General features: G+C 41.3%; 1 protein-coding gene and 1 long non-coding RNA gene across 3 annotated transcripts in view; both read right to left on the bottom strand.

Annotated features, from left to right (window-relative positions):
• Window positions 1-1,040: 1,040 nt before the first annotated feature.
• On the bottom strand, window positions 1,041-12,705 carry LOC146520550 (dynein axonemal intermediate chain 2-like). Of its 2 annotated transcripts, none has more exons than XM_085157501.1 (4): window positions 12,497-12,705; window positions 10,181-10,342; window positions 8,299-8,420; window positions 1,041-1,282 (listed from the first exon to the last, which is right to left on the bottom strand). In XM_085157501.1, the coding sequence occupies exons 1-3, from the start codon at window positions 12,677-12,679 to the stop codon at window positions 8,316-8,318; spliced, it is 450 nt and encodes a 149-aa protein (XP_085013627.1). In that variant the 5' UTR covers window positions 12,680-12,705; the 3' UTR covers window positions 1,041-1,282; window positions 8,299-8,315. The 2 variants fall into 2 exon arrangements, with proteins under 2 accessions (XP_085013627.1, XP_085013626.1); XM_085157500.1 differs by having other exon boundaries at window positions 1,042-1,279.
• A 1,290-nt stretch (window positions 12,706-13,995) lies between these two features.
• LOC146520546 (uncharacterized) overlaps window positions 13,996-24,046 on the bottom strand; it is a 30,633-nt gene continuing 20,582 nt past the window's right edge. The window contains exon 2 of the long non-coding RNA XR_014873778.1: window positions 13,996-15,496. This is a non-coding gene — a long non-coding RNA (uncharacterized LOC146520546). The remainder of the gene's footprint in view (window positions 15,497-24,046) is intronic.

The raw sequence follows: 24,046 nt of genomic DNA, 5'->3' as shown, positions 1-24,046 counted from the left end.
ACAAAACATTCTGCAGTGAACATACTGACCCTGATGTGGTGTTAAGTCAGCCTGTGGACAGGTTGGTGACGGTACGTTTGACCTCATTAGGATCTCTGAGGACATAAGAAGTACAGCAATTACCAGTCAGGATGCTGATTGGCTAGAGATCGGACCAGGGTTGAGAATTAGAGGAGTATGCTGACCATCGCTGACGGGTCAATTCCATAACCAGTAGTTTTTAGACCCATTGGTCATTTTGTGTGTGGCTTACAGGCCTAGCATGAAACACTGTGATTTTGCTCCAGTTTTTTTGCTCCCTCTCCTGCCTTTGTGTGCAGCTGTTTGTCCTATGCAGTTAGGAAGAGACAGCAGAACTCCAGTTAGCTTGCCTTTGCTGTTTGGTGGCTGTATATGTTTTGATGATTTTGATGATTTACTCCTGCTCCGCGGAGAGGAGTGTATCTGCTTTCATCTAACCTTCTTGACATTTGTTTAGCTTCTAAGTTTTGTCTTTTTCTCTTGATGATGAAAGGGGCTTGTGTCTCTTTTAGTTAAGATTCACTTTGTTTTCAGCTACTTCCCCAGATAACCTTGGACACCATGAGTTAGCACATCTGGAGGGATATTATGTACCTTATGTCAAAACAGTGATTTATAACCCTGGTTTATAACTGAGGAAATAATAAGGGAAGTAGTAAGAGTTAATGACAGTTATAACTTTTTATGAAAATCATCACATTATGATATTTCTGAACTTGGTACTAATCAATAATCATATGTCTGAAAATAATAAATAAAATAATAAATTAAGACAACTGCTTTTCAGGGGCTGTGTGTCTGTGTGGAAATGTGTTGAACAACAATAAAAAGGTTTTTCTTAATTAAATCGGTGCTTTTGTAACAACAGAGGCCTGTGAGGATGGAGGGAGCTGGAGGCTGCGTGCCGCACTGGCATTGGAAGGCTTTAATTCATTTTACTTGTTTTTTTTGATTCAAAAAAGGAAAATCTGTCACTGCCGAGCAGCCAAACACAGGTAAATGGACTCAGGTGAACACAACACTCGGAGTTGCAAGGTGTGGATGTTACGCAACTGTTTATTACGGCAAATACAGTGACACAAACTGTGGGGTGAACAACAAAATGCAAATGACCTAAAACTATGAACTAAGAGAAAACACAAAAACTGTTGCAAGCTGGGCAGAGAGGCAGGCAGGCGCGTGGAACAAAGAAGCTGCGAGCAGACCGGCATCGAACTGAGGTCAGGAATATGGAGGTGAAGAGCTGGCATCCAGCAGGCTGCTGAGAGCAGAGGGAAAAACAGAATTAAAAACAGAGTTTAACTATGACGAGGTTCTATGACTGTGAAGCCTTCACTAACGAGGGTTAGTCGACATCCTGGCACTGAATGTTTGAGACCACCGAAAAATCCAGAACTCCCCCAGACCATGACAAAATCTGAATTAGTCAGTCTACACATGCTCCAACACATTGTGAGGTGATTGTATTGGAGTGAGAATCCCCAAGAGAGTCAGGTGCATCTTCACACATCGGCCAGTGTAGGTAAAAATGACAATCTCGTTGACTCACGAAGCAAACCCTGAGCTGTGGCTCCTCCTCCCGATCCAGCGATAAAGCAATTTAAACTAGAGGTGGCCCTACCCTTTACCATTGAAAAAAACAACAGTGATCAATAGAGCAATTTCAGATAGGCAGACTCTTGCTTTGACCAATCAGAGAGATTGGGTTTAACCTGAACTGGAAGTTATTGCCTGTCAGAGTTTGAGGTAATGTCAGACCAGTAGAAAAAAGTTATGTTTTTACTGTAACACCACAAATATTTTTAACAAAATATCTTCATAACTTGAAATGCAAATAGAAATTCTTTTACCTAAAAATGCAGTAAAGGCTTTTTATATAAGCATTTAAAACTATTTACAGAACAATCAGGTGTTCTGCATTAAATAAGAAGGTACACACTAGGGCTGGGCGATATGACCCAAAATTCATATCTCGATATATTTTACCTGGACGGCGATATAAGTTATATATCTCAATTTTTTTTTTTTAAGCCATAAAGTAAGAACAAAAAGAGAGTTCTTAGTCAAAGCTGTGTCCCAGATGTCACACAGGCACTTTTATTAACATAGAGCATAGATGTACAAAAAATGTACTCAAAAATAAATTATGAGCATTTATTAAATAATAATGCTCCATAAATAAAAGAAAACAATGTTGTTTTTGTGCATAACAAAAAGCTCACAATTGTGCAGTCAAAATGTAAACTAAAAGATGCAGAGTAGTAACAAAGACAGATTTCACAGCTGCTCTGTTCCCAACTTCTACTGTGTGACTGACAGCATTGAGTTTGAAATCCTCTTCATAACCACGTCTCTTAACAGGTGCCATTTATGGTCCTTATACACAGTAGGGTAATATTACGTTGAAGCACAGTACGTATCACTCCGCGAGGCTCCTCGGTAGCCGTAATGCTCTGACAATCCATCAACCGGTGCAGCACCGTAGCCTACCAAAGTCGTACTAAAACATTTTTTGACAGATTGCTGAGCGCTGTGTACCACATAAAATCGCTTCGCGGCCATCAAGCACAACCAGAATTCATACATAAGGCGCGCTGTCAACTTTTGAGAAAATGAAAGGATTTTAGGCTGTGTAGCGCCTCTGGGCTGCATGGCGTTAGCGTGGTTAGCTAGCTAACACGTTGACGGCGTCCAGCCCCACGCACGGGGCGATGCGCAGTAACTCGTTAACGGAGATTTGCCGTGTCCATCTTGTCGCTTCCTGTAGGTGAAGCGATGGGGGAGGAGGGGGAGTTGTGTTCAGTGAAGGAGGGGCGAGGCCGAGTAAAGACAAAAGTGGACGAAAGAGAGGCAAACTTGCGGCTCCACAAGTATAGTTATAACGTAACATAGACTATATCGATATAAAGGATATTGTCACATCTTATATCTCGTATAAAAATATATCGATATTTTTTAAAAACTCGATATATCGCCCAGCTCTAGTACACACATTATTTGTGCCACTCCAAAAAACTGTTTCTGTCCAGTATAAGACAGAGGAGAACACCACAGGCCTAAACACTGCACACCTGACAACAGGAGGTGTATCACTTCTCCTGTTTTTCACCTGGAGACAGCGTTTACACTGCAATCCTTCGTCGGTGGCTCTTTTGCGACAACTGTGACATTCACTAGTATTGTTAACTTGTTATTTTCTGTTTTATCGCGAGAGTACTGTGGCCCGCGAAAAGTATTGTTTTTGTTCGTATGTAAAATGGCGGAACGAATAAAGCGCTGTGAATGAGAGTACGACGTCGTGTCTTTTGAGTTAACATTGGTAGCAGAGGATGGTTTCCAATTACAAAGTACCACCAAAGCTTGATGAAGCCAGGCCATACGAGTGCTGGAAGAATGAAGTCAATATCTGGAGACGAGTTACGGAGCTGGATAAAAAGAAACAGGCACTCGCGGTGGCGCTGGGGCTCGAGGGAAGAGCCAGAGAAATGGCCATGGAGATACTCGCGGAAGATTTGGACAAAGATGACGGTATGGAAATACTACTTGCAAAACTTGACGCGGTGTTTCAGAGAGAAGAGAAAGACCACACTTATGCAGCCTACTCGTGTTTTGACTCCATTGCAAAGAACCACAGCGTGTCCATGGCAGACTACATTATAGACTTTGAACAGCGTTATAACCGGATGAAAAAGTACAACATGACGCTGCCTGACGCTGTGCTAGCATTTAAGCTTCTAGATACAGCTTGTCTTGATGAGAAAAGTCGACAGCTTGCACTGACAGCGTGCACGGACTTAACGTTTGCGTCTATGAAGTCTGCACTGAAACGGATTTTCGGAGGGAAAGTAACCGGAGTTTTCAGCGGAATTCAACTGAACCAAGATGCAGTTTTCCTTACGGAACAAAGAGGTCCTAAATACAAACGAAACAACGGTACTTCGTCGCGGAGTGGACAGCGACAACCACTACAAGGTACCAATCCACTTGACAAGTTTGGCAAGCGAACAAGATGTGCTATTTGTCAGAGCACTTACCACTGGGCAAAAGACTGTCCTCATCATAATGGTGACCAAGTAAAGCTAACTGAAGATGGGAAAGTGGAGGAGTGTAACATTACTTTGTACACTAAAGCCTCAATGACAGACTCTGAAATCTTCCTGACTGAGGCACTGGGGTCAGCCATTATTGATACTGCATGTACACGTACAGTTTGTGGTCAGAAGTGGCTAGATAGTTACATGTGTGACCTCAGCCAAGGCCAAGTAAACAAGTTGTTGCAATCAGAAACCCCCAGCTCCAGACTATTTCGCTTTGGGGATGGTATTGTAGTGTATTCCAGCAGAAAAGTGAAACTTCCAGCCAAAATTGGACAAACAAAATGTGACATTGAAAGTGAAGTAGTTCCTGTTGACATTCCACTACTACTGAGCAAAACGTCTCTCAAGAAAGCAGGGACTGTTCTAGACATGGAGAATGACAGTGTTGTCATGTTCAAGCAGCCTGTTCCCCTAGAGCTCACTAGTTCGGGACACTATTGTGTGGACATTAGAGATGAAAATACTACAGAAAGCTGCAATGAAAATGAAGTTCTCATGGTAACCGCTGAAATGTCTACAAAAGAGAAACAGAAAGTCCTTGTGAAGTTTCATATGCAGTTTGGTCATGCATCTGCAGAGAGGTTATTGAGGCTTATCCAAAGCTCTGGCAATACAGATAAACAATGTGCAGTTATTCTACAAGAGATAGTTCGTGACTGTGACATTTGTCAGAAATATTGCAAAACCAAGCCGAGACCTGCTGTTGGTCTACCCCTGGCTTCTGAGTATAATGAGACAGTAGCGATGGATCTACATGAGCTGGAGCCCAATGTGTGGTACCTTCACATCATCGACCACTTCACACGCTTCAATGCCGGCAGCATCGTAAAGACAAAGAAAGCTCCAGAGATTGTCAACTCCTTCATTTACACCTGGATAAGCATTCACGGTGCCCCCAGACGGCTCTACACAGACAACGGCGGAGAGTTCAACAACACAGAGATTCGGGACATGGCTGAAAACTTCAACATTGAGGTAAAAACAACGGCGGGGTATAGTCCCTGGAGCAACGGACTACTGGAGAGACATAAAATGACACTTACAGAAATCCTCCTGAAGGTAAAAAAGGAACGAGGATGTGACTGGTACACTGCGCTAGACTGGGCCCTTATGGCCAAAAACAGTATGCTTAATGTACATGGTTATAGTCCACATCAACTTGTGTTTGGCCAAAACCCCAACCTTCCTTCTGTGTTGATGGATAAGCCACCTGCCTTAGAGGGCACAACTGTAAGTGCAAGAGTAGCTGAACATATATCAGCATTACATGCTTCCAGGAAAGCATTTACTGAGGCAGAGTGTTCAGAAAGGATCAGGAGAGCACTACGCAAACAACTTAGGCCTACAGATGACAAATATGAGGCAGGAGATAAAGTATACTACATACGAGTCGACTGTACAGAGTGGAAGGGTCCAAGTGTAGTTATTGGGCAGGATGGAACTGTTGTATTTGTAAGACATGGGGGGACTCTTGTAAGAGTACACCAGTCAAGGTTGAGTAAAGTGGATTCACAGACTGGAGATAAACAAATACCACACAGTACTACTGATGATGACAACAAAGACGCAGTTGAAAATGATGACACTGACACACCCGATGGTGAGTATTAGTGAGGAAGAAGACATCACTATTGACAGAGAAACTAACACTACAGAAAACATGTCTGGCACACACACTACAGAAAACAGGTCTGTCACACAAACTGCAAAATGAGCCCTCTACACCCGCTGATCATGTCTCTGCAAATTTAAAGTTAAGATCAGGACAGCTGATCACTTTTACCAACAGAGACAACGGTGTTCAACACATAGCCAGAGTGCTAGGCAGAGCGGGAAAAGCAAAAGGGCAATACAAAAACTGGTACAATGTGCAATATCTTCAGCATGATGGTAGTGAAGGTGAAAAGAAAGCTGTAGACATGTCACTTGTTGATGGTCTTTGCACTGAAGCTGAAAACAGAGATGCAGATGTACTCATAACAAAAGATATTTCCTTTGATTCTGCTAAGCAGCAGGAGATTGAGAGCTGGCAAAGTAATGGTGTGTTTGATGAAGTGAAAGACCTGGGTCAAAAATGTGTGTCTACTAGATGGGTCTGTACACTCAAAGAAACTACTAATGGTCTTGTCCCAAAGGCTCGACTTGTGGCACGGGGGTTTGAAGAGGTAAATACTAAAGAACTACAGAAAGACTCTCCAACATGTGCGTCTGAGTCCCTCAGACTGGTGCTAGCTGTGATATGTCAAAACAAGTGGAGAGTAAATTCAATGGACATTAAATCTGCCTTCTTGCAGGGAATGGAACTGTCAAGAGACATTTATCTTCGTCCCCCACCTGAAGCTGGCAAGGATAATGTTCTATGGAAACTGAAAAAGTGTGTTTATGGACTTGCAGATGCTTCACTTTATTGGTACAATAAGGTCAACGACATTATGCTCAAAACCAGTGGTAAAAAATCACAGGTTGATCCTGCAGTGTTCTATTGGCAGAATGAACAATCTGAGGTTACAGGAGTGCTTGCATGTCACGTTGATGATTTCCTTTGGGCTGGTTCAAGTCACTTTGCAACTCATATCATTCCTGTACTGAAATCTACCTTCCTTGTGGGCCGTGAAGAACATGACAGCTTTTCTTATGTTGGTATGGACATTTGTACAGTTAATGATGTAATAGAGGTGCAGCAACAACTTTACATTGACAACCTACAACCGGTTCAGTTACAAGCAGCACGGGCTGTACAGAGGGAGGCTTCCTTAAGTGAAACAGAACGTGAGCAACTCAAGTCAAAAATAGGACAGATTTTGTGGGTTGCCAAACAAACGAGGCCTGATGTTATGTTTGACACATGTAGCCTTGGATCTAATATCAAAGATGCAACTGTACAGTCTATTCATGAAGTGAACAAAGTTATCCGTAAACTTAAGGCAGAGAAAGTGACTCTTAAGTTTCAGCACTTGGGTAGCAGTGAGGATCTGGCATTGGTTGTTTTCAGTGATGCTTCATTTGGCAACCTTCCTGATGGCGGTACTCAAGGAGGGGCATTAATCCTCCTTATGGGTAAAGGAGGAAAGTTTTGTCCTCTCTTCTGGCAGTCTAAAAAAATCAGGCGCGTGGTCAGAAGTACACTGGCAGGAGAAACTCTTGCCATGTCAGATGGAATAGACAGTGCTGTCTTCCTGGCAACACTTTTTTCTGAGCTTACAACTGGTAACACTGGTCTGAACGCTCTTCCTTTGATCTGTGTGACTGACAATCATTCCTTGTTTGATGCACTCAAATCTACTAAGCAGGTTACAGAGAAGAGACTGAGGCTAGAAATGAGCAGCATTAAAGAGCTCATACAAGCCAAGAAAATCAGACAGGTTTGTTGGTCAGATTCAAAATCCCAACTTGCTGATTGTCTGACAAAAAAGGGAGTTTCACCTTTAACCCTTCTAAAGGCGCTAGATGAAGGACTCTGGATACTGTAATCCTTTGTTTACAAAGTTGTCTTTGCATTAAAATGCACCATTGTTTATTGTGTGCAATGATAGTATGCTTTAAGTAAAGCAAAGCACTTTTGAAATGTTTTTTTGTTTATATATATACATATATGTATACAAATGTTTACAGGGGTGTGTTTATACTTTTATTTTATTTTATTTTTTAAAGAAAGAGGGAGATTGTTAACTTGTTATTTTCTGTTTTATCGCGAGAGTACTGTGGCCCGCGAAAAGTATTGTTGTTGTTCGTATGTTAAATGGCAGAACGAATAAAGCGCTGTGAATGAGAGTACGACGTCGTGTCTTTTGAGTTAACAAGTATAACTGACACACAAAACAAAACAACAGCTACACTACACACTAACTACACAAGACATCAAACTACCTAAAGACACCAAACACGCTAAACGTCACACACCTCTCACATCTCAAAACTTGCTCTCTCCTTCTTTCACTTACTCGCTCTCTCACTCCTAAAACTTCCCCCTCTTCCTAAACAACCAAATGCCATGTTTCCATATAATTGTTTGATTGGTTGACATGGTACAGTGATGCTTATTAACTCAATATGTACATGTAATTTTCTGCGCAAAAAACAAGAAGCTTCAGGTTATCCATCATCCGCATGTCATAAACGAGGAGGACAGAATGCTTTAATTAATGACTATGATGCTAAACACCCCTCATGTCAGCCATACCTGAAGACATTGATGACCTAGGCTGATGGTGACTCCTGAATTTCCTCCACTTCCTCCTCATCCTTGAAATACTCCTGATGGATGTCCACAGCATTGTTCAGTCTGATGGCGTCCTCCATGACCTGGACAACATGATACCATTAGAATGACATCATAGAATGAGGGGTGTGACCAGAGCCAGAAATGCACTCATTGATCCTTTTGTTGATTTATTGCTATCATCATACACTACTAATCAACTAATCGAAGTGCAAGTATCACAGTCTGTTATTTATTCTCCCTCCGTGCAAGGCCACATCCAGGGATGGTGCTGTGGGTTCAGCATGGCTGGCAGCCATTGTTCAATCATGCCTCCCCTGTTTCAGTTGGAACACTGGGGCCTGGAGGAGAGAGCTGCGGACTGCCATGCACCATGAGCAGCCAATGGGAGCGAGAACAGTCGCAATTCTTGCTTTTTCTGTTGGGGGAGGCCCAAATAGTGCCATTCAACCTTCAGCAGCAGCAAGGGGCTGTTTTTACAATGTCTGCCAGGTAATTCTACACCGACTGGGTAGAGGGCATCAGAGGGCCACTACCGCCATTTGTGAGGAGGACGGATGAAGCTGGGGGACAGACCCTTTGCATATGCTAATGCACAATGCAGTAGCCAGAGATGAAGCCTCGGCCAACAAAGAAGAAGCTCCGCTGCTGAACCTCCTCGTACTGCAGCAATTTGTGGAGGCGCTCCCAGCAGGAACAGCGAAGTGGGTCCACTACCATCAGCAAGCGAGCCTCAAACTTGCTATAACACTGGCCAAAGACCACTGGAAATTAAACAAAGGGGCAAAATATACAGCCTAAGGCTGCGGTTAGCTCCTGCATGACACACACCTTGACTTTGGGAACAGATTGATGTGATTGCTGTGATTGATGCGATATTTGGCCACATTGCTATAACGACACCACTCGATTACTTCACACACATGCTACCAATTATCTATAAATTGCTGCTTAAGGAACTAAGGACCAACGGAAACTTTTAAATGCAAGTTCTTTTTTCTAATGTGTTGTACAACTATCAAATTCATTTTTTTATGTTACATAGTAATATGGTCCTTACCAATTGTGAAACTAAATTAATTAGTTTCATAGATCTAATCCATACTGCTCCTTTAAGGCAGCAAACTCGCTATATTCTATTCATTATACCAATTAATAACACCAGTGGTAAACAAAAACACTACTTTAAAACAACTCAGTGCAAATAGGCATGCATGTTCATTTTCTTTCAACTCACAACAACAACTCAACTTCCAAACCAAAACACCAACACAAAGGAGTGTGTGTTTAGACAGCACCAGTTAGCTAATCACAGAGAACTGTAATCTTTGACATTTGTTTACCAAGTGAACAGCTTTAACATTTAACCAGCTGCAACTGTTAGTGCAAAGACTGTGTATTTACAAGGTGAGAGCTTCAGGTCTCCAGATCTACTAGCTAACAAAAGACACATTACGCTTTCACCTGCTTCTCTGCTTCAACGGCAACAATGTTCCTCTTACGTCAGAGGCACAGCTACAGCAAGTGTAGAGCTAAGCAGCCTCACCAGCGTAACCAGTGTTGCTCTTTTAGCTTTGAATGTTTTAACTTAAATGCATTAACAACTTGTGTAATAATTCTAACAAAAGGTTTCTACTTTTATCTGTTTGTAACCCTGGGCTACACAACATCCATAAACAACATGTATCCATTCAGTATCAATCCAACCAACAAACCTGCATTAACCCAACCATCCATAAAGCCAGCAACCATCCCGCCAACATGCATCAACCCAAAACTCCAACCAGACAGCATGCATCACAGTAAGACTAGGTGGACTGCTGTGGATTTAGTTGGATCTTACTCTGCACAGCTGCAGAACACTGTTGCTATAGCTCTCGTCCTTTTCCACTTTATTCCTGAAAAGGCTTGTTTGTTTCTTGTCAGCAGAGTCGATGTCCTTGGGCCACCCCCCCTCCACGTGGTTTACTCCACAGCTTCTTGTCTCATGAAGTTCTGTGTTCACCTGAAAACAACAAGTAGCACCTGAGATTCACACAGACAGGCAATTCACGCAGTGTACTGTTACTCAGGAGGTAGAGCAGGTCACTAATCAGAAGGTTGGTGGTTCAGTCCTTGGCTGCATCCCTTGGGCAAGATACTGAACCCTGAATTGCATTCTGATGCATTCATCAGAGTGTGATAAAAAGCACAGAAAAGTTGCTTTTATGAATGGGTGAATGAGGCATGTTCTGTATATAAGAACCAGTCTCTTTACTATGTATGTAATTTCAACCCTTTTGGCAATCCAGTTCAAGCTGTGTAGTTGATCAGTTACTGCAGGAGCGTCACACTCAGTTATGTCCTCAGTTAGAAGCATGGACTGCTTCTAACTTGATTTCTCCTAGCCCGATACTAATAAGATAATAACATATACTGTATTGATCCCCGAGGGAAAATCCCTCTCTGCATTTAACCCATTCACTCAGAGAAGGAGTGGGAAGCCACTGGGCACCCAAAGAGCAGTGCGTAGAGACAGCACCTTGCTCAGGGGTACCTCGGGGAGCTGTTCAGTGGATTCGAACCCCCAACATTCCAATCATAGGGCCACCACTCTACCTACTGAGCTATCCCTACCCATAACGCTAGAGTATTCACATTTCTCTGTGTAAAGGCGGCTGATCTGACAGTGTCCACAACTCATAAATAATTTCTAAAACTCATCAATAGCCTGAGATGTCTTCAGAAAAATAAAACATCTCCATTTCTACAAACTACAAAGAAACGCTGCAGTAAAAATTAGAGAAAACCATCAGCATGGCTCCTCAGGCTCACAGTCTATGATGGGGCAGGCAATTAATTCTCCCAAGGGCCCACATAAGAAACTGGGACTGGGATGTTCTGGCAGATCACGGTCACATATTCTAGTCTTGTATCTCTATTCAAACTAGAGCTGGGAGATATAAGATTTTTCCATATCACGATATGTTTTTTTCATTTCAGGCGATAACGATATATATCACGATATAAGCCAAATGACTATATTTGTAAGATTTAAATGTGCCGTTGCTCACAAGTAAAATGTGAAATAATCAGCAGCTTGTTTTGATTTAAATATTTAACAGGGTAGATGTACTTAAGGAACATGAGACTTTTTCAGATAAATAAAGGCAAATATCGCAAACTATACAAAAGGCAGCCGCTCAAGCGTTTAAGTTTCAAAATAGAACAAACGAAACAGGCTACCAAATTGTCAATTCCACTTAGAAACAAAATATTAATTCTAAAAATAAATCTTAGTTTGTGTTACAGAAGAACAGACAAAATTGACTAACTTTTGTCAATATCAAATAAACTGAGAACTAAAAGGAAATTCTCAATCTCTCCTTGTTGTATAGCTTAGCTTTTCAAACAGTTTTAACAGTTACTTTAGTCTGGCAAAAGCCGAATGACGAATTAGCGCTTTCAGTCAGAAAGCGATTTATCGTATTTCCAGACTTGCTTTCGGCACAATTTACAGTGCGCACTACTCTGTTTTTTGTCAGACTTGAAATAGCCGAAATACCTTCACACTACGGAACTTCTATGGCTCTTCCGTTCGACAATCTCTCCGGCATTGGAACCATCATCTGTTTTCTCTTCGGTAACCTTCGGTCACGCTCTCGGTTGATTTTTCTCTAGTCGGCACACTCATTTCCTCCATTACCCGGGCGGCACGGCGGCTGGCTGCTTCCCAAACAAATACACATGTGCGGTTTGGCACTTGTGCTGTACGTAATAAGTCACCTGACGTGACGCTGCGGCTGTGATTGGTTCGGCTCTGCGCTAGTTAATTTGGATTGGCTGTTCTTCTTCTTTTCTTTTTTTTAAGAGGACAAGCGAGATGAGGGTTATCGCAATAGTTTAACTTTTCTATCGAGAAAAAGTTATTTCGCAATACATATCATTATCATTCTATCGCCCAGCTCTAATTCAAACTTTTTGGAATGAAGTTTAAGTAATAAGTTACTTAAGTGGCAGGTAATTTCAGACTGACATAAGTCATTTCAGTCTGCATGCATCAAGACCCTTCAGATTCATACAATTTTGTTTTTAACGTTTTCTGTAATAATTATTTTATTATTTGATTTTGATAATTTAGTTGATAATTATCCCATGATCTCTTGGGCGTGAGGCTCACCTCGTGCTCTGACATCTCCACACCTGTCTGCGTGGCCACGTCCCGGTGGCTCTTCTGGATGAAGTTGAGGGCCAGGCTTGGGTCCGGGAGGATGTCCACCAGCAGCTCAGTAGGCGAATCCGAAAACTGACACTGACGGCCAAACTCGCAGCGCTTCTTGGAGTAAACATAAGTGTTTTCCATGCTGCCATGAAAACACAGAAGAGCCTGCTCTGTACTTGATTCTCTTAAGATTCTCTTAACAGAGAGAGAGAGAGAGAGAAAGAAAATACACTAGACTCATGAGTGTACAAATTGGCAGCTGGAATACTTTTAAGTTCTCTTTATGGTTTTTTGTTTTAAAATTCTGTCTTACTTCCAATAGTTTATATTGAAATACATGCAGATTGAAATTAAATTTGAAACATGATTAAATTAAAATCTGTGTGTGTGAGTGTGTGTGTGTGTGTGTGGGGGGGGGGGGGTTGCAAGACAGAAAAAGAAGTAATGAGTTGACAGTTAGTATCAGCGAGTGAGTGACATACAGAGAGAGTGGGACTGGCATCAAATGAACTGTTTTGTAGTCTATTCCATGTATCTACTGAGAAAGCTCAAATCTCAAATACTGTATCGAATCATTGGTTTACTTTGTGGTAATAGTGGTAGTAGTGCCCAGTGTTGGGACTAACGCGTTATTTAGTAACGCGTTACAGTAACTACGTTATTATTCTGGTAACAAGCACGGTAACTAGTTATTATGCCAAAATCAGGAACGCGTTAGTCGTTACTGGGATTTAGATAGGGTCGTTACTCGTTACTTCGTGTGGTGGCTATCGCGGAGCTTCCACAGATTCAGTAACATTAGCAAGTGGTGGAGGCAGCAGGTGGATGAGGGAAAGGGGACGCAGAAGGAAAAGAGACCCGAGGCGGCCGCCGGTCCAAGTGTGAACTGAACTTCAGGTAAGAAGTTATGACCTGCAGGCTATCCGAGTCAGATATAAACCAAGTTTAGGTGGAGTTTATTTTCGTTATTCTGACTTTTTTGAATATCTTTAAAATGATAGCAGCACAAACGAAAATTTTTGCAGCACAAACGTAGCACAAATGTTTGATACCACTTTTGTTGGATTTGAAGAAGGTGGGGGGCCAACTTCACTCACATGCAGTGTTGGGTAAGTTACTTTAAAATAGTAACTTAGTTACATTACTAGTTACTTCTATCAAAAGTAACTCAGTTACTTCAAGTTACTCGTTACTTTCAAAGTAACTAGTTACTAGGGAAAGTAACTTTGGTTTTACTCAGAATTCTCTTGTTAATGTGTTGCTTCCATAACTTTGCCAGTCTTCTAGCTTGCTTACTTGCCACAAGTGCACTGTGCCACCTACCAATAGAAAGGAAAAGATAATACATATTTCCACGAGAGAAATCCCACGCCTGAACCGTCATTGACTGCTGCCATGATTCTAGCCTACGTCACAGCGTCATGTGCGCCTTTTACATCCAACACAAAAAACTGCAGTCGTGGTGCTTTGATTGTACTCAGAACTCGGAAATTCTGCCTTCTGAATAGGAAGATGTAGGTAACACCAGACTGCAGATGAGCTGCATACAGGGCTGGACGGGGACAAAAAATCGGCCCGGGCATTTTGACTAGAGACCGGCCATTATAGGAAAAATCATAAAGCCTTTGAATGAAAACAAACGCTGTTGTGACAGTGATGTTCACTGTTTTGATGGTATATATGCATCAATCGTTTGTTGTAAGATTCAGATAATTATTTTTTAAAAGCTAGACATTTTAAATGAGAATAAGAAAGAAAAGTATTTCTTTGTGCCCACCTCTCCCTGTTAATGCCCTACCTGGCCCCCCTGGCAAAACTTTGCTAGATCCGCACCTGCACAGTTACCAGCTGTCAGCTACCTAAAAAGGATCCTTTTTAGGTAGCTGGTTTCCTCTTTCTGGCGCAAAGTGGGCGATCAGCTGATCATTGATCAGTTTTCATGATTGAAGTAGAAACGGGAGAGGGAGGGGGGAGAAAGGGAGAAGAAGAGACAGCTGTGCAGCAAAGACACAAAATAACTCCAGCTTTGTGCCTTTTTCAATGTAGCCGAATTACGGGACAAACTGTTCCTTTTCACCTCAATAAGAAACGCGTAATATTTTCTCTGAATACCAGACGGGACGGTTGGCAACTCTAATAACTTATGAACAAAATAAAGTTCAACATCATTAACTTCATAGCACCCACCCAGCTGTATAGAAACTCTGTCATGCTAGCTAGTACGCAGTACGGAAAAAGTCAGAATAACGAAAATAAACTCCACCTAAACTTGGTTTATATCTGACCCAGATAGACTGCAGGTCATAACTTCTTACCTGAAGTTCAGTTCACACTTGGACCGGCGGCTGCCTCGGGTCTCTTTTCCTTCTCTTCCACCTGCTGGCCTCCAACACTTGCTAATGTTATTGAATCTGTGGAAGCTCCGCGATAGCCACCACACGAAGTAACGAGTAACGACCCTATCTAAATCTCAGTAACGACTAACGCGTTCCTGATTTTGGCATAATAACTAGTTACCGTGCTCGTTACCAGAATAATAACGTAGTTACTGTAACGCGTTACTTAATAACGCGTTAGTCCCAACACTGCTCACATGCGAGCATCAAGGGAGGACTTTTTTAAAGTGCTAAAGTTAGCACTGCAGCTAACAGTAATCTTTCATAAAACTACTAAGGTAAAAGCAAGGTTATTCTTTTTTTCCTCTCTTTTTTCTTTGAAATCAGTTTAACTTTAAAAGGACTTGTCATGTCAAAGCTTGTATTTTTATGGTCATAAAAATAAAACAGTACAGCACTGAGAGTTTTTTACTCACCACAGTAGTCAGCTAAGTGGAATGAGGGCGGTTGGCCGTTGGCGCGCAATGGGTTAAAAAAAAGATGAGGTGTTCAGGAGGTGCTCGAAAATTTGACTTATAAAATGATAATGCGTGAGCGCGCATGCGTCTGAATGTGTCTGCGTCTGAGAGAGAGAGAGAGAGAGAGAGACAGAGAGAGCGAGAGAGAGAGAGAGAGAAAGAAAATACACTAGACTCATGAGTGTACAAATTGGCAGCTGGAATACTTTTAAGTTCTCTTTATGGTTTTTTGTTTTAAAATTCTGTCTTACTTCCAATAGTTTATATTGAAATACATGCAGATTGAAATTAAATTTGAAACATGATTAAATTAAAATCTGTGTGTGTGAGTGTGTGTGTGTGGGGGGGGGGGGGGGTTGCAAGACAGAAAAAGAAGTAATGAGTTGACAGTTAGTATCAGCGAGTGAGTGACATACAGAGAGAGTGGGACTGGCATCAAATGAACTGTTTTGTAGTCTATTCCATGTATCTACTGAGAAAGCTCAAATCTCAAATACTGTATCGAATCATTGGTTTACTTTGTGGTAATAGTGGTAGTAGTGCCCAGTGTTGGGACTAACGCGTTATTTAGTAACGCGTTACAGTAACTACGTTATTATTCTGGTAACGAGCACGGTAACTAGTTATTATGCCAAAATCAGGAACGCGTTAGTCGTTACTGGGATTTAGATAGGGTCGTTACTCGTTACTTCGTGTGGTGGCTATCGCGGAGCTTCCACAGATTCAGTAACATTAGCAAGTGGTGGAGGCAGCAGGTGGATGAGGGAAAGGGGACGCAGAAGGAAAAGAGACCCGAGGCGGCCGCCGGTCCAAGTGTGAACTGAACTTCAGGTAAGAAGTTATGACCTGCAGGCTATCCGAGTCAGATATAAACCAAGTTTAGGTGGAGTTTATTTTCGTTATTCTGACTTTTTCCGTACTGCGTACTAGCTAGCATGACAGAGTTTCTATACAGCTGGGTGGGTGCTATGAAGTTAATGATGTTGAACTTTATTTTGTTCATAAGTTATTAGAGTTGCCAACTGTCCCGTCTGGTATTCAGATAAAATATTACGCGTTTCTTATTGAGGTGAAAAAGAACAGTTTGTCCCGTAATTCAGCTACAATGAAAAAGACACAAAGCTGGAGTTATTCTGTGTCTTTGCTGCACAGCTGCCTCTTCTTCTTTCATTCTCCCCCCTCCCTCTCCCGTTTCTACTTCAATCATGAAAACTGATCAATGATCAGCTGATCGGCTCTCTTGTTTGTTTATCGCCCACTTTGCGCCAGAAAGAGGAAACCAGCCAATGTCACGTTAAACAACAGCAGCACGTTTAAGCTTGATCAGCAGTTGTTAGAATATATTTAATATTAATTTCTAGTATCAGCTGATGTTTGCTGGAGCCACAGCTGCAAAAAAGCTGCTGGTCATGATGTCGGTTTGGTTATCTGGTGAGAGGGAAACATGAAGATGAAACCAGGAGATGTCCTTACTGAATCATCAGAGCTGAACAGGTGATGGAGAAACAGGTTTACCTTTTAGGTGACATGAATGAGTTGAAGGGAAGTTATGAACTGTTTCTGAGAGACAGATAACCCCAGGATCCTTTTTTATGAAGCTGACAGCTGGTAACTGTGCAGGTGCGGATCTAGCAAAGTTTTGCCAGGGGGGCCAGGTAGGGCATTAACAGGGAGAGGTGGGCACAAAGAAATACTTTTCTTTCTTATTCTCATTTAAAATGTCTAGCTTTTAAAAAATAATTATCTGAATCTTACAACAAACGATTGATAGATTGATGCATATATACCATCAAGACAGTGTACATCACTGTCACAACAGCGTTTGTTTTCATTCAAAGGCTTTATGAGTTTTCCTATAATGGCGGGCCGGTCTCTAGTCAAAACGCCCCGGCCGATTTTTTGTCCCAGTCCAGCCCTGTATGCAGCTCATCTGCAGTCTGGTGTTACCTATATCTTCCTATTTAGAAGGCAGAATTTCCGAGTTCTGAGTACAATCAAAGCACCACGACTGCAGTTTTTGTGTTGGATGTAAAAGGCGCACATGACGCTGTGACGTAGGCTAGAATCATGGCAGCGGTCAATGATGGTCCAGGCGTGGGATTTCTCTCGTGGAAATATGCACATTATCTTTTCCTTTCTATTGGTAGGTGGCACAGTGCACTTGTGGCAAGTAAGCAAGCTAGAAGACTGGCAAAGTTATGGAAGCAACACATTGATAAGAGAATTCTGAGTAAAACCAAAGTTACTTTCCCTAGTAACTAGTTACTTTGAAAGTAACGAGTAACTTGAAGTAACTGAGTTACTTTTGATAGAAGTAACTAGTAATGTAACTAAGTTACTATTTTAAAGTAACTTACCCAACACTGGTAGTGCCACCCGCTTTACAAATGACACTAAAGTTTATTATGTGATTTAAAAAAATGTAATTCCTTTTTTAGAAAAGAAATTAATCCAAAAAGTTTAAGACACCACTTACAACAGATACAAAAACCTGGCTAGGTCTCACGTTGATTAAAAAATTCCCTTTTACAATTGTCTACTTGTTGTATCTCTAGCTCTGTTGTGCTGAGCATGTGCCACTCCTGCATAAAAAAAAAGTTTTTTGACTGACTGTAACTTTTTACTGGGGAAAATAACTTTGTACCTACAATGAAACTTGTAAGATTATGATGTGAAATTTCTTAGAAAGGGCCCTGCAAGGGAGAGATCATTGCCACTATCTGCACTAGTGATGTGTCGGTCGTGAACGAAACAGATCTTAGAGCCGGATATTTGAAGTGAATTTCCCCATACCTCCCTGCATATCTGTTTCTGGTTAGTTTCTGTTAGTTTTTCCCAGTTTAGGTTTTCTTACTTTCATGTTCACCCTCGCCATCCCTGTTGTATCCTCTTTTGGTTTAATAAACTCACTTGCACCACAGCTGCTGCATTTTGGGTCCTAAATAATTCTCACACGGCTTGCCCCGGCAACCCGTGACAGAAAGCTGAAAATTTAAATAGTTAAAAGTTAAAATGTAAATAGTTTTTGTATTTTTTGTATTGTAGGTTTTGTAACACTGCTCATGTAAAAAAAAAAAGTGGAACAACTAAGGTTTTAAAACCTGTAGAAGCTTTACAGTTATATTTTATTACATTGGTTGAACACAGAAACATAAAAAACAACCCTAATGAGACTCATTTTTCATTTATATTAAGAACAAAGGAATTTCACTGATTATTACTCTGAGGACAGCCTGCGTTCCCCCTAGCTGCACAGAAAATGGACAAAAACTTTTATCTTGTAGGACCAGCGACTTTAAAAAGCCACAAGCCTCTTTATTAAGCTGCAGAACATTTTGTTTATCATTAAAGCTTTAAATGCAGGTCAATTTGTGGCACAACAAAAACCGGTTCACATGACCACTCCACATTCTTATAAGCCTCTTAAGAATTAAACTAATGTCTCAATATTGTGCATTTTTTAATTGTCTCCTTTCTATCCTCTATCTTCAGCAGAGTGTCGTTCTTCAGTCATAAATAATGAAGAGATACTGCTCTCGCCAAACTACCCAATGAACTATAACAACCATAAGTGCATCTACAGCATCAAGGTCATAGATCTTAACACTTCAGAATATGCATGACATGAGTTTTTATTGAGAAAAATAATGGCTATTGATCATTGCAAGTATTTAAGAGATGTCAAATGTATTACCAGTCTTCAAACCTTTGTGAGGGCTTGTCACCTGCTATGTGGGTCATTAGTGCTAATTTCGATTTGATGTTGATCTGAGGTTCAAGCTGGGAAAGGAATCAACATCTCTGCAAGAACCTTTCATTTTGCCCAGAGTGATATACTCAAAGTAAACTCACTCACACATGCACACATTTGGTCTTTGCCCTTGACAGAAGGATACAAACTGGTGTACTCAAGTAAGTTTGCAGTGAACAACACCGTTAGTATAGAGTATAGAGCGAAGGCCTAATCTGTTTCTCCAAGACTTCATTGAAGATTCATTCACGAGGTGACAAAAACCCCCACAACAACATTTCAGGTTCCAGAAGGTCAGAGTTCATGAAATGGAAGTCTTAGAGCGGCCTAGCATATTTTGTATTGACTCTGCCAGTATCTTTGTCTAATCTTTGAATTTTTTTGGATTATCTGGGGCAGATACATTCTAGCAGTATGCCTCAAATTATTCACCAGTTAGATGCCTCATGACAACTGCTGATTTCTGACAAATGCAACAGGCTCACTAGAACAGTTTAACTCTAAATGGATGGATGGATCACAGAAGAAAATATGAAATTTTCCACTGAACCAATCACAAGAAACGTCACGTTTGATTAACAAAGCTTTCAGCGTAGGACGACGTGGTAAAGATGTGTTTTGATGTTCACCAAAGCACACCCACATTTGGCAGTGCCCTTTTAGACGCACAGTTGGAATTCTAATTGTTTAAATGGTGTCATGAAGGGTGATCGCTTAGTATTATTCACTTTGAAGTGTCAGGATCCTGGGTCCCCTGACCCAGTGTTGAGTTTCTTGTATCTCAGTGTTTTTGTACTATGATGTATGTTCTAAGTTCTCTTTGTTGCCCCAGTTTATTCTATAGAGTCTAGTGTCTTGGGTTTCTTGTATTCTGTTTAGTTTTCTGAGTATTTAGTAGCTGCCCAAGGGACACGATAATAATTGGTGATACTTTTTTTCCATACAAATGACTGGCCAGTAGGTGGCAGTTTTGTACACATCATTACTTATCCTGACCATAACCTGCTAAGAGACATGTTGGCCTAGGTCTGGGGCACATAACCGTGTTGATGTGAACCCCCTCTGCAAACCTGTAAATCCAGGTTAACCCTCAGGATATCTCACTAAACCTCTGCCCTGTAGCACAGCTCTCTGCACGTACTGCATTCAATTCAGCTTTATTGATATAGCGTCCTCTTTTCGAGATTTTCGAGGTAGATGAAAAAATTCTTATTTTCTTTAAGAATACGGTATTATTAAAGTTTATTATGACTGGGCCGAATGTCCTCTTTTTTTGGAAATCAAAATATGGTCATCCTACGTGTGTGTGTTTATTTCGTGTAAACTGCACATTTCTAATTTATTAATGCACAGATAAACTACTTCATCTAAACACTAATCAAAACTAGCTAAAATTATTAAAAGTGTCGAACATAAGCAGCTTGTACATTGCTGTTTTCGTAAAGATACCTTTGTCTCACACGGAACATACATGTTCTACATTATTAATCTGGCAGCTCTCAGTCTCCATACAGACAGGACACGTTGCAGCGTAATTGCAGACAGGTGCGTGGGCCTGAGCTCCGCCCAGGCAGAATGACGAGTGGAAGAAAGCAGCAACACGATAAACATATGTAGCCGACCGGGCAGACACCGGGACCATGACAGAGTGCAAAAATTTTATACTTGACAACAACAACAACACAAAAAAACCACAACAAAAATCAGAATGTGTTTGTGATTTGGATTTTTATTTAAAGGTGAAACCTTTTTTTCTTTTTCTTTTTTTTTTTTTGCCAGATTAGACATTTTGATTAATTTCATTGAAGTATACTTTAGTTTTTTTGTTTTACTTTGATGCTATAATAGATGTATTTACTCTACTTTTAAGGTTAGGCTTAAAACTTTCCTTTTTGCTAAAGCATATAGTTAGGGCTAGACCAGGTGACCCTGAATCCTCCCTTAGTTATGCTGCAATAGTAGGCTGCCGGGGGATTCCCATGATGCATTGAGTTTTTCCTTTCCAGTCACCTTTCTCACTCACTATGTATTAATAAACTTCTCTGCATTGAATCATATCTGTTATTAACCTCTGGCTCTCTTCCACAGCATGTCTTTTATCCTGTCTTCCTTCTCTCACCCCAAACGGTCGCAGCAGATGGCCGCCCCTCCCTGAGCCTGGTTCTGCCGGAGGTTTCTTCCTGTTAAAAGGGAGTTTTTCCTTCCCACTGTCGCCAAAGTGCTTGCTCATAGGGGGTCATATGATTGTTGGGTTTTTCTCTGTATCTATGAAGCGCCTTGAGGCAACTTTTGTTGTGATTTGGCACTATATAAATAAAATTGAATTGAAATTGAATTGAATTGAATGTATTTAAAATTCAGTAATATTTAATACTATATTGCATCATGGCAAAACAACAGTCTCCTGCGTTATACTGTAAGGTGAAAACACTACAAAGCCAGAAAACCCCAACAATCCAATGATCCCCTTTGAGCAAGCACTGGGCGACAGTGGGGAGGAAAAACTCACTCACTGTTCAGATCTTCAGACAGGATAAGGTCTGGATGAGCAGGGTCCAGAATGAGAGGAGTGTAGGAGACATGTCCTTCATGTTGTTCCAGATGTTGAAGGTCAGGTTGCCCAGGTGTTTGGCTCAGTCTATCAGAGCTCCTGAGGGCAGCTGTGGATCATCCAGCAGGGGGCAGCACTGGACTTTTTCCACTGCAGCCTTGTAGTTGTGCAGGAATGAGCCGCCTTCAGCTCTCAGCTCCTCTCCTGTGGCTCTGTGTCTAAACAAGCTGCTATCGCTCTGCCCAGAGCCTCCATCTTCTCCTTCATCATCCCACTCTTCTGCTCCTCTTCCTCCCTCAGTGCGGCCTCCTCTTCCTCTGCTAGAAACCGGTGAAGCTTCTTAAACTGCTCCTTAATCTGCTTCTCTGTGTGCCGGGCCTGGACCTTAATGTGTTCTGCTGTTTGATCAAACTTCACTTGAACTTCTTCACAAGCCTTTAACTTCTTCTTTAAGGCCTCCAGAGTTTCCTTAAATTCCTTCTTGTGTTGTTGTGCAGCTTCATCGATGGGTCTGAATCTGTGCTTGGTGTGTTTTTCTGAGTCTCTGCAGACGAGACACGCTGGCTGCTGATGGTCCAGACAGAACAGTTTGAGTTTCTCAGACAGCAGAGAGCCTCTGAAGTCAGTCCTGGCTCCCCTCCCTCCTCTGCTACCTTCACTGAGTCGTGTTTTTTGCTCAAACTCACATTCAGTGTGTGGAGCCTCAGCAGCTTGAAGCAGCAGTGTTGGAGTTTTCCACTTTTCTCTCCTGTAGCTGACTCACAGGAAGAAGCTAGTTTGTTCTGAACTCTGTCTGATCGTCTGTGCGTCTGTCTTTAATAAAGAAGTTTAACAGCCACATTCCTCGTTTCTCTCAGAAGTGTGACATTAGGGGGTGGAGCTTCATTCAACTTCCACTTATTTCACTCAAGTGCGCCCACATCCTCATTTTAGTTTTGACAGTGTTTTAAGTAGACAGAGGTAAATGGCTTAGACATAAATTGAGCTGCAATTTGGGGAAAGCTTCCGAGAGGACTGACGGCGGCTCCTGGGCCTGGCAGATCCCCATGTACTTATGAGAGGTGAAGAAGTGAAAAGAGTGAAAAGACTGAAGAGGGGGAGGGCAGGAAAACGACAACAAATCTTTCCTATAAATAGAAAAAAAATTAAAAATAAACAGAGTGTTAGCATTTATTTGACATGATGTAGCACTGCTACAATTCAACTCAGAAGACTACAAGTCTAAATCTTTGATAGACGCCTTCTTCGACTGACATCCAACAAAAACGGTTTTAGCCTTTCATTCTTTGGCATTAAAGCAAAGCCCAGTTAAAACAGTATTTTGTTACATTTCATTCTACACTGACCGGCCACGTTGTAAGGTGCACTTGTCTAACTCTTATTAATATTATTTAATGATGTATTTGTCATGGTCCTGGGTCATTTTGAGCCAGCGTTTTGTGTTAATTCTGATTTTGTATTTGTTTTTAGGGTTGGTTTTGGTGTTTAGTGTTTTATCATCCCTACCTCTGTCTTTCCTATGTGCTCTGTTCGTGTCCCCGGGTTTTGTGTTGTAAAACAGTCTGTGAGTTTCCTGTTTTACTTTGTAGGTCTGTGTCTCGTTATGCCCTGAGCCTGGTTCTGTCGGAGGTTTCTTCCTGTTAAAAGGGAATTTTTTTCTTCCCACTGTCATCAAAGTGCTTGCTCATAGGGGGTCATATGATTGTTGTTTTTTTCTCTGTATGGAGTATTGTAGGGTCTGCGTTACAATATAAAGCGCCTTGAGGCGACTGTTGCTGTGATTTGGCGCTTTATAAATAAAATTGAATTGAATTGAACTTTTACGTTTTCTCAATCACTTTGGCACACTCCTCACAGCAGAAAACAGATTCACTTGTGCAAAAGACACAACAACAATCAAAGCCTTTTTCACATTTGGCAAAACATGAGTAGTCAGTCAATAATTCAATTCTGTGATGAATGAATAGAAACTTTTCAGCACCCTTTAAAGACTCATTGAGTCATCTAAATATTTAGTGATTTCCTCAAAAACTTACTGACTTGGGAAAGAGTTCTTGAAAAACGAAGACCTGATGTAGAGTAAACAGTGTTCAGACACAAAAATGAAATGTAAAGCATTATTTTGGAAACAAAATACAAAACAAAATGACCTTAATGGAGAAAACGAAATGATACCTGTGAAACTATACGCGTCAGAAAACAGACAAAGAAAATGCATACAGTCTGAGACCATAGCACCATCTACTGTATAGTCCGGTATAGTCACGCTGTACAATCAGCATCTATTTTATTAGGCACAGCCTGTTCCACTGCTCGCTACAGTAATGCAAATATTAAATTAGCCAATCATGA

This window comes from Neolamprologus multifasciatus, chromosome 4, assembly GCF_963576455.1.
Source record: "Neolamprologus multifasciatus chromosome 4, fNeoMul1.2, whole genome shotgun sequence".
In the NCBI taxonomy this organism is placed as follows: domain Eukaryota; kingdom Metazoa; phylum Chordata; class Actinopteri; order Cichliformes; family Cichlidae; genus Neolamprologus; species Neolamprologus multifasciatus.
Note: the sequence above shows the minus strand (reverse complement) of the source record. Positions and strands in the feature narration are given on the sequence as shown.

Bases quoted from the DNA above. Each gene is read 5' to 3' on its own strand.
- LOC146520550 (XM_085157501.1), bottom strand. From the start codon at position 12,679: ATGGAAAACACTTATGTTTACTCCAAGAAGCGCTGCGAGTTTGGCCGT. The intron at 10,343-12,496 runs GTGAGCCTCACG...TGTTGTTTTCAG, and splicing joins TGGAGATGTCAGAGCACGAG to GTGAACACAGAACTTCATGA. The intron at 8,421-10,180 runs GTAAGATCCAAC...CATGTTGTCCAG, and splicing joins GTGTTCTGCAGCTGTGCAGA to GTCATGGAGGACGCCATCAG.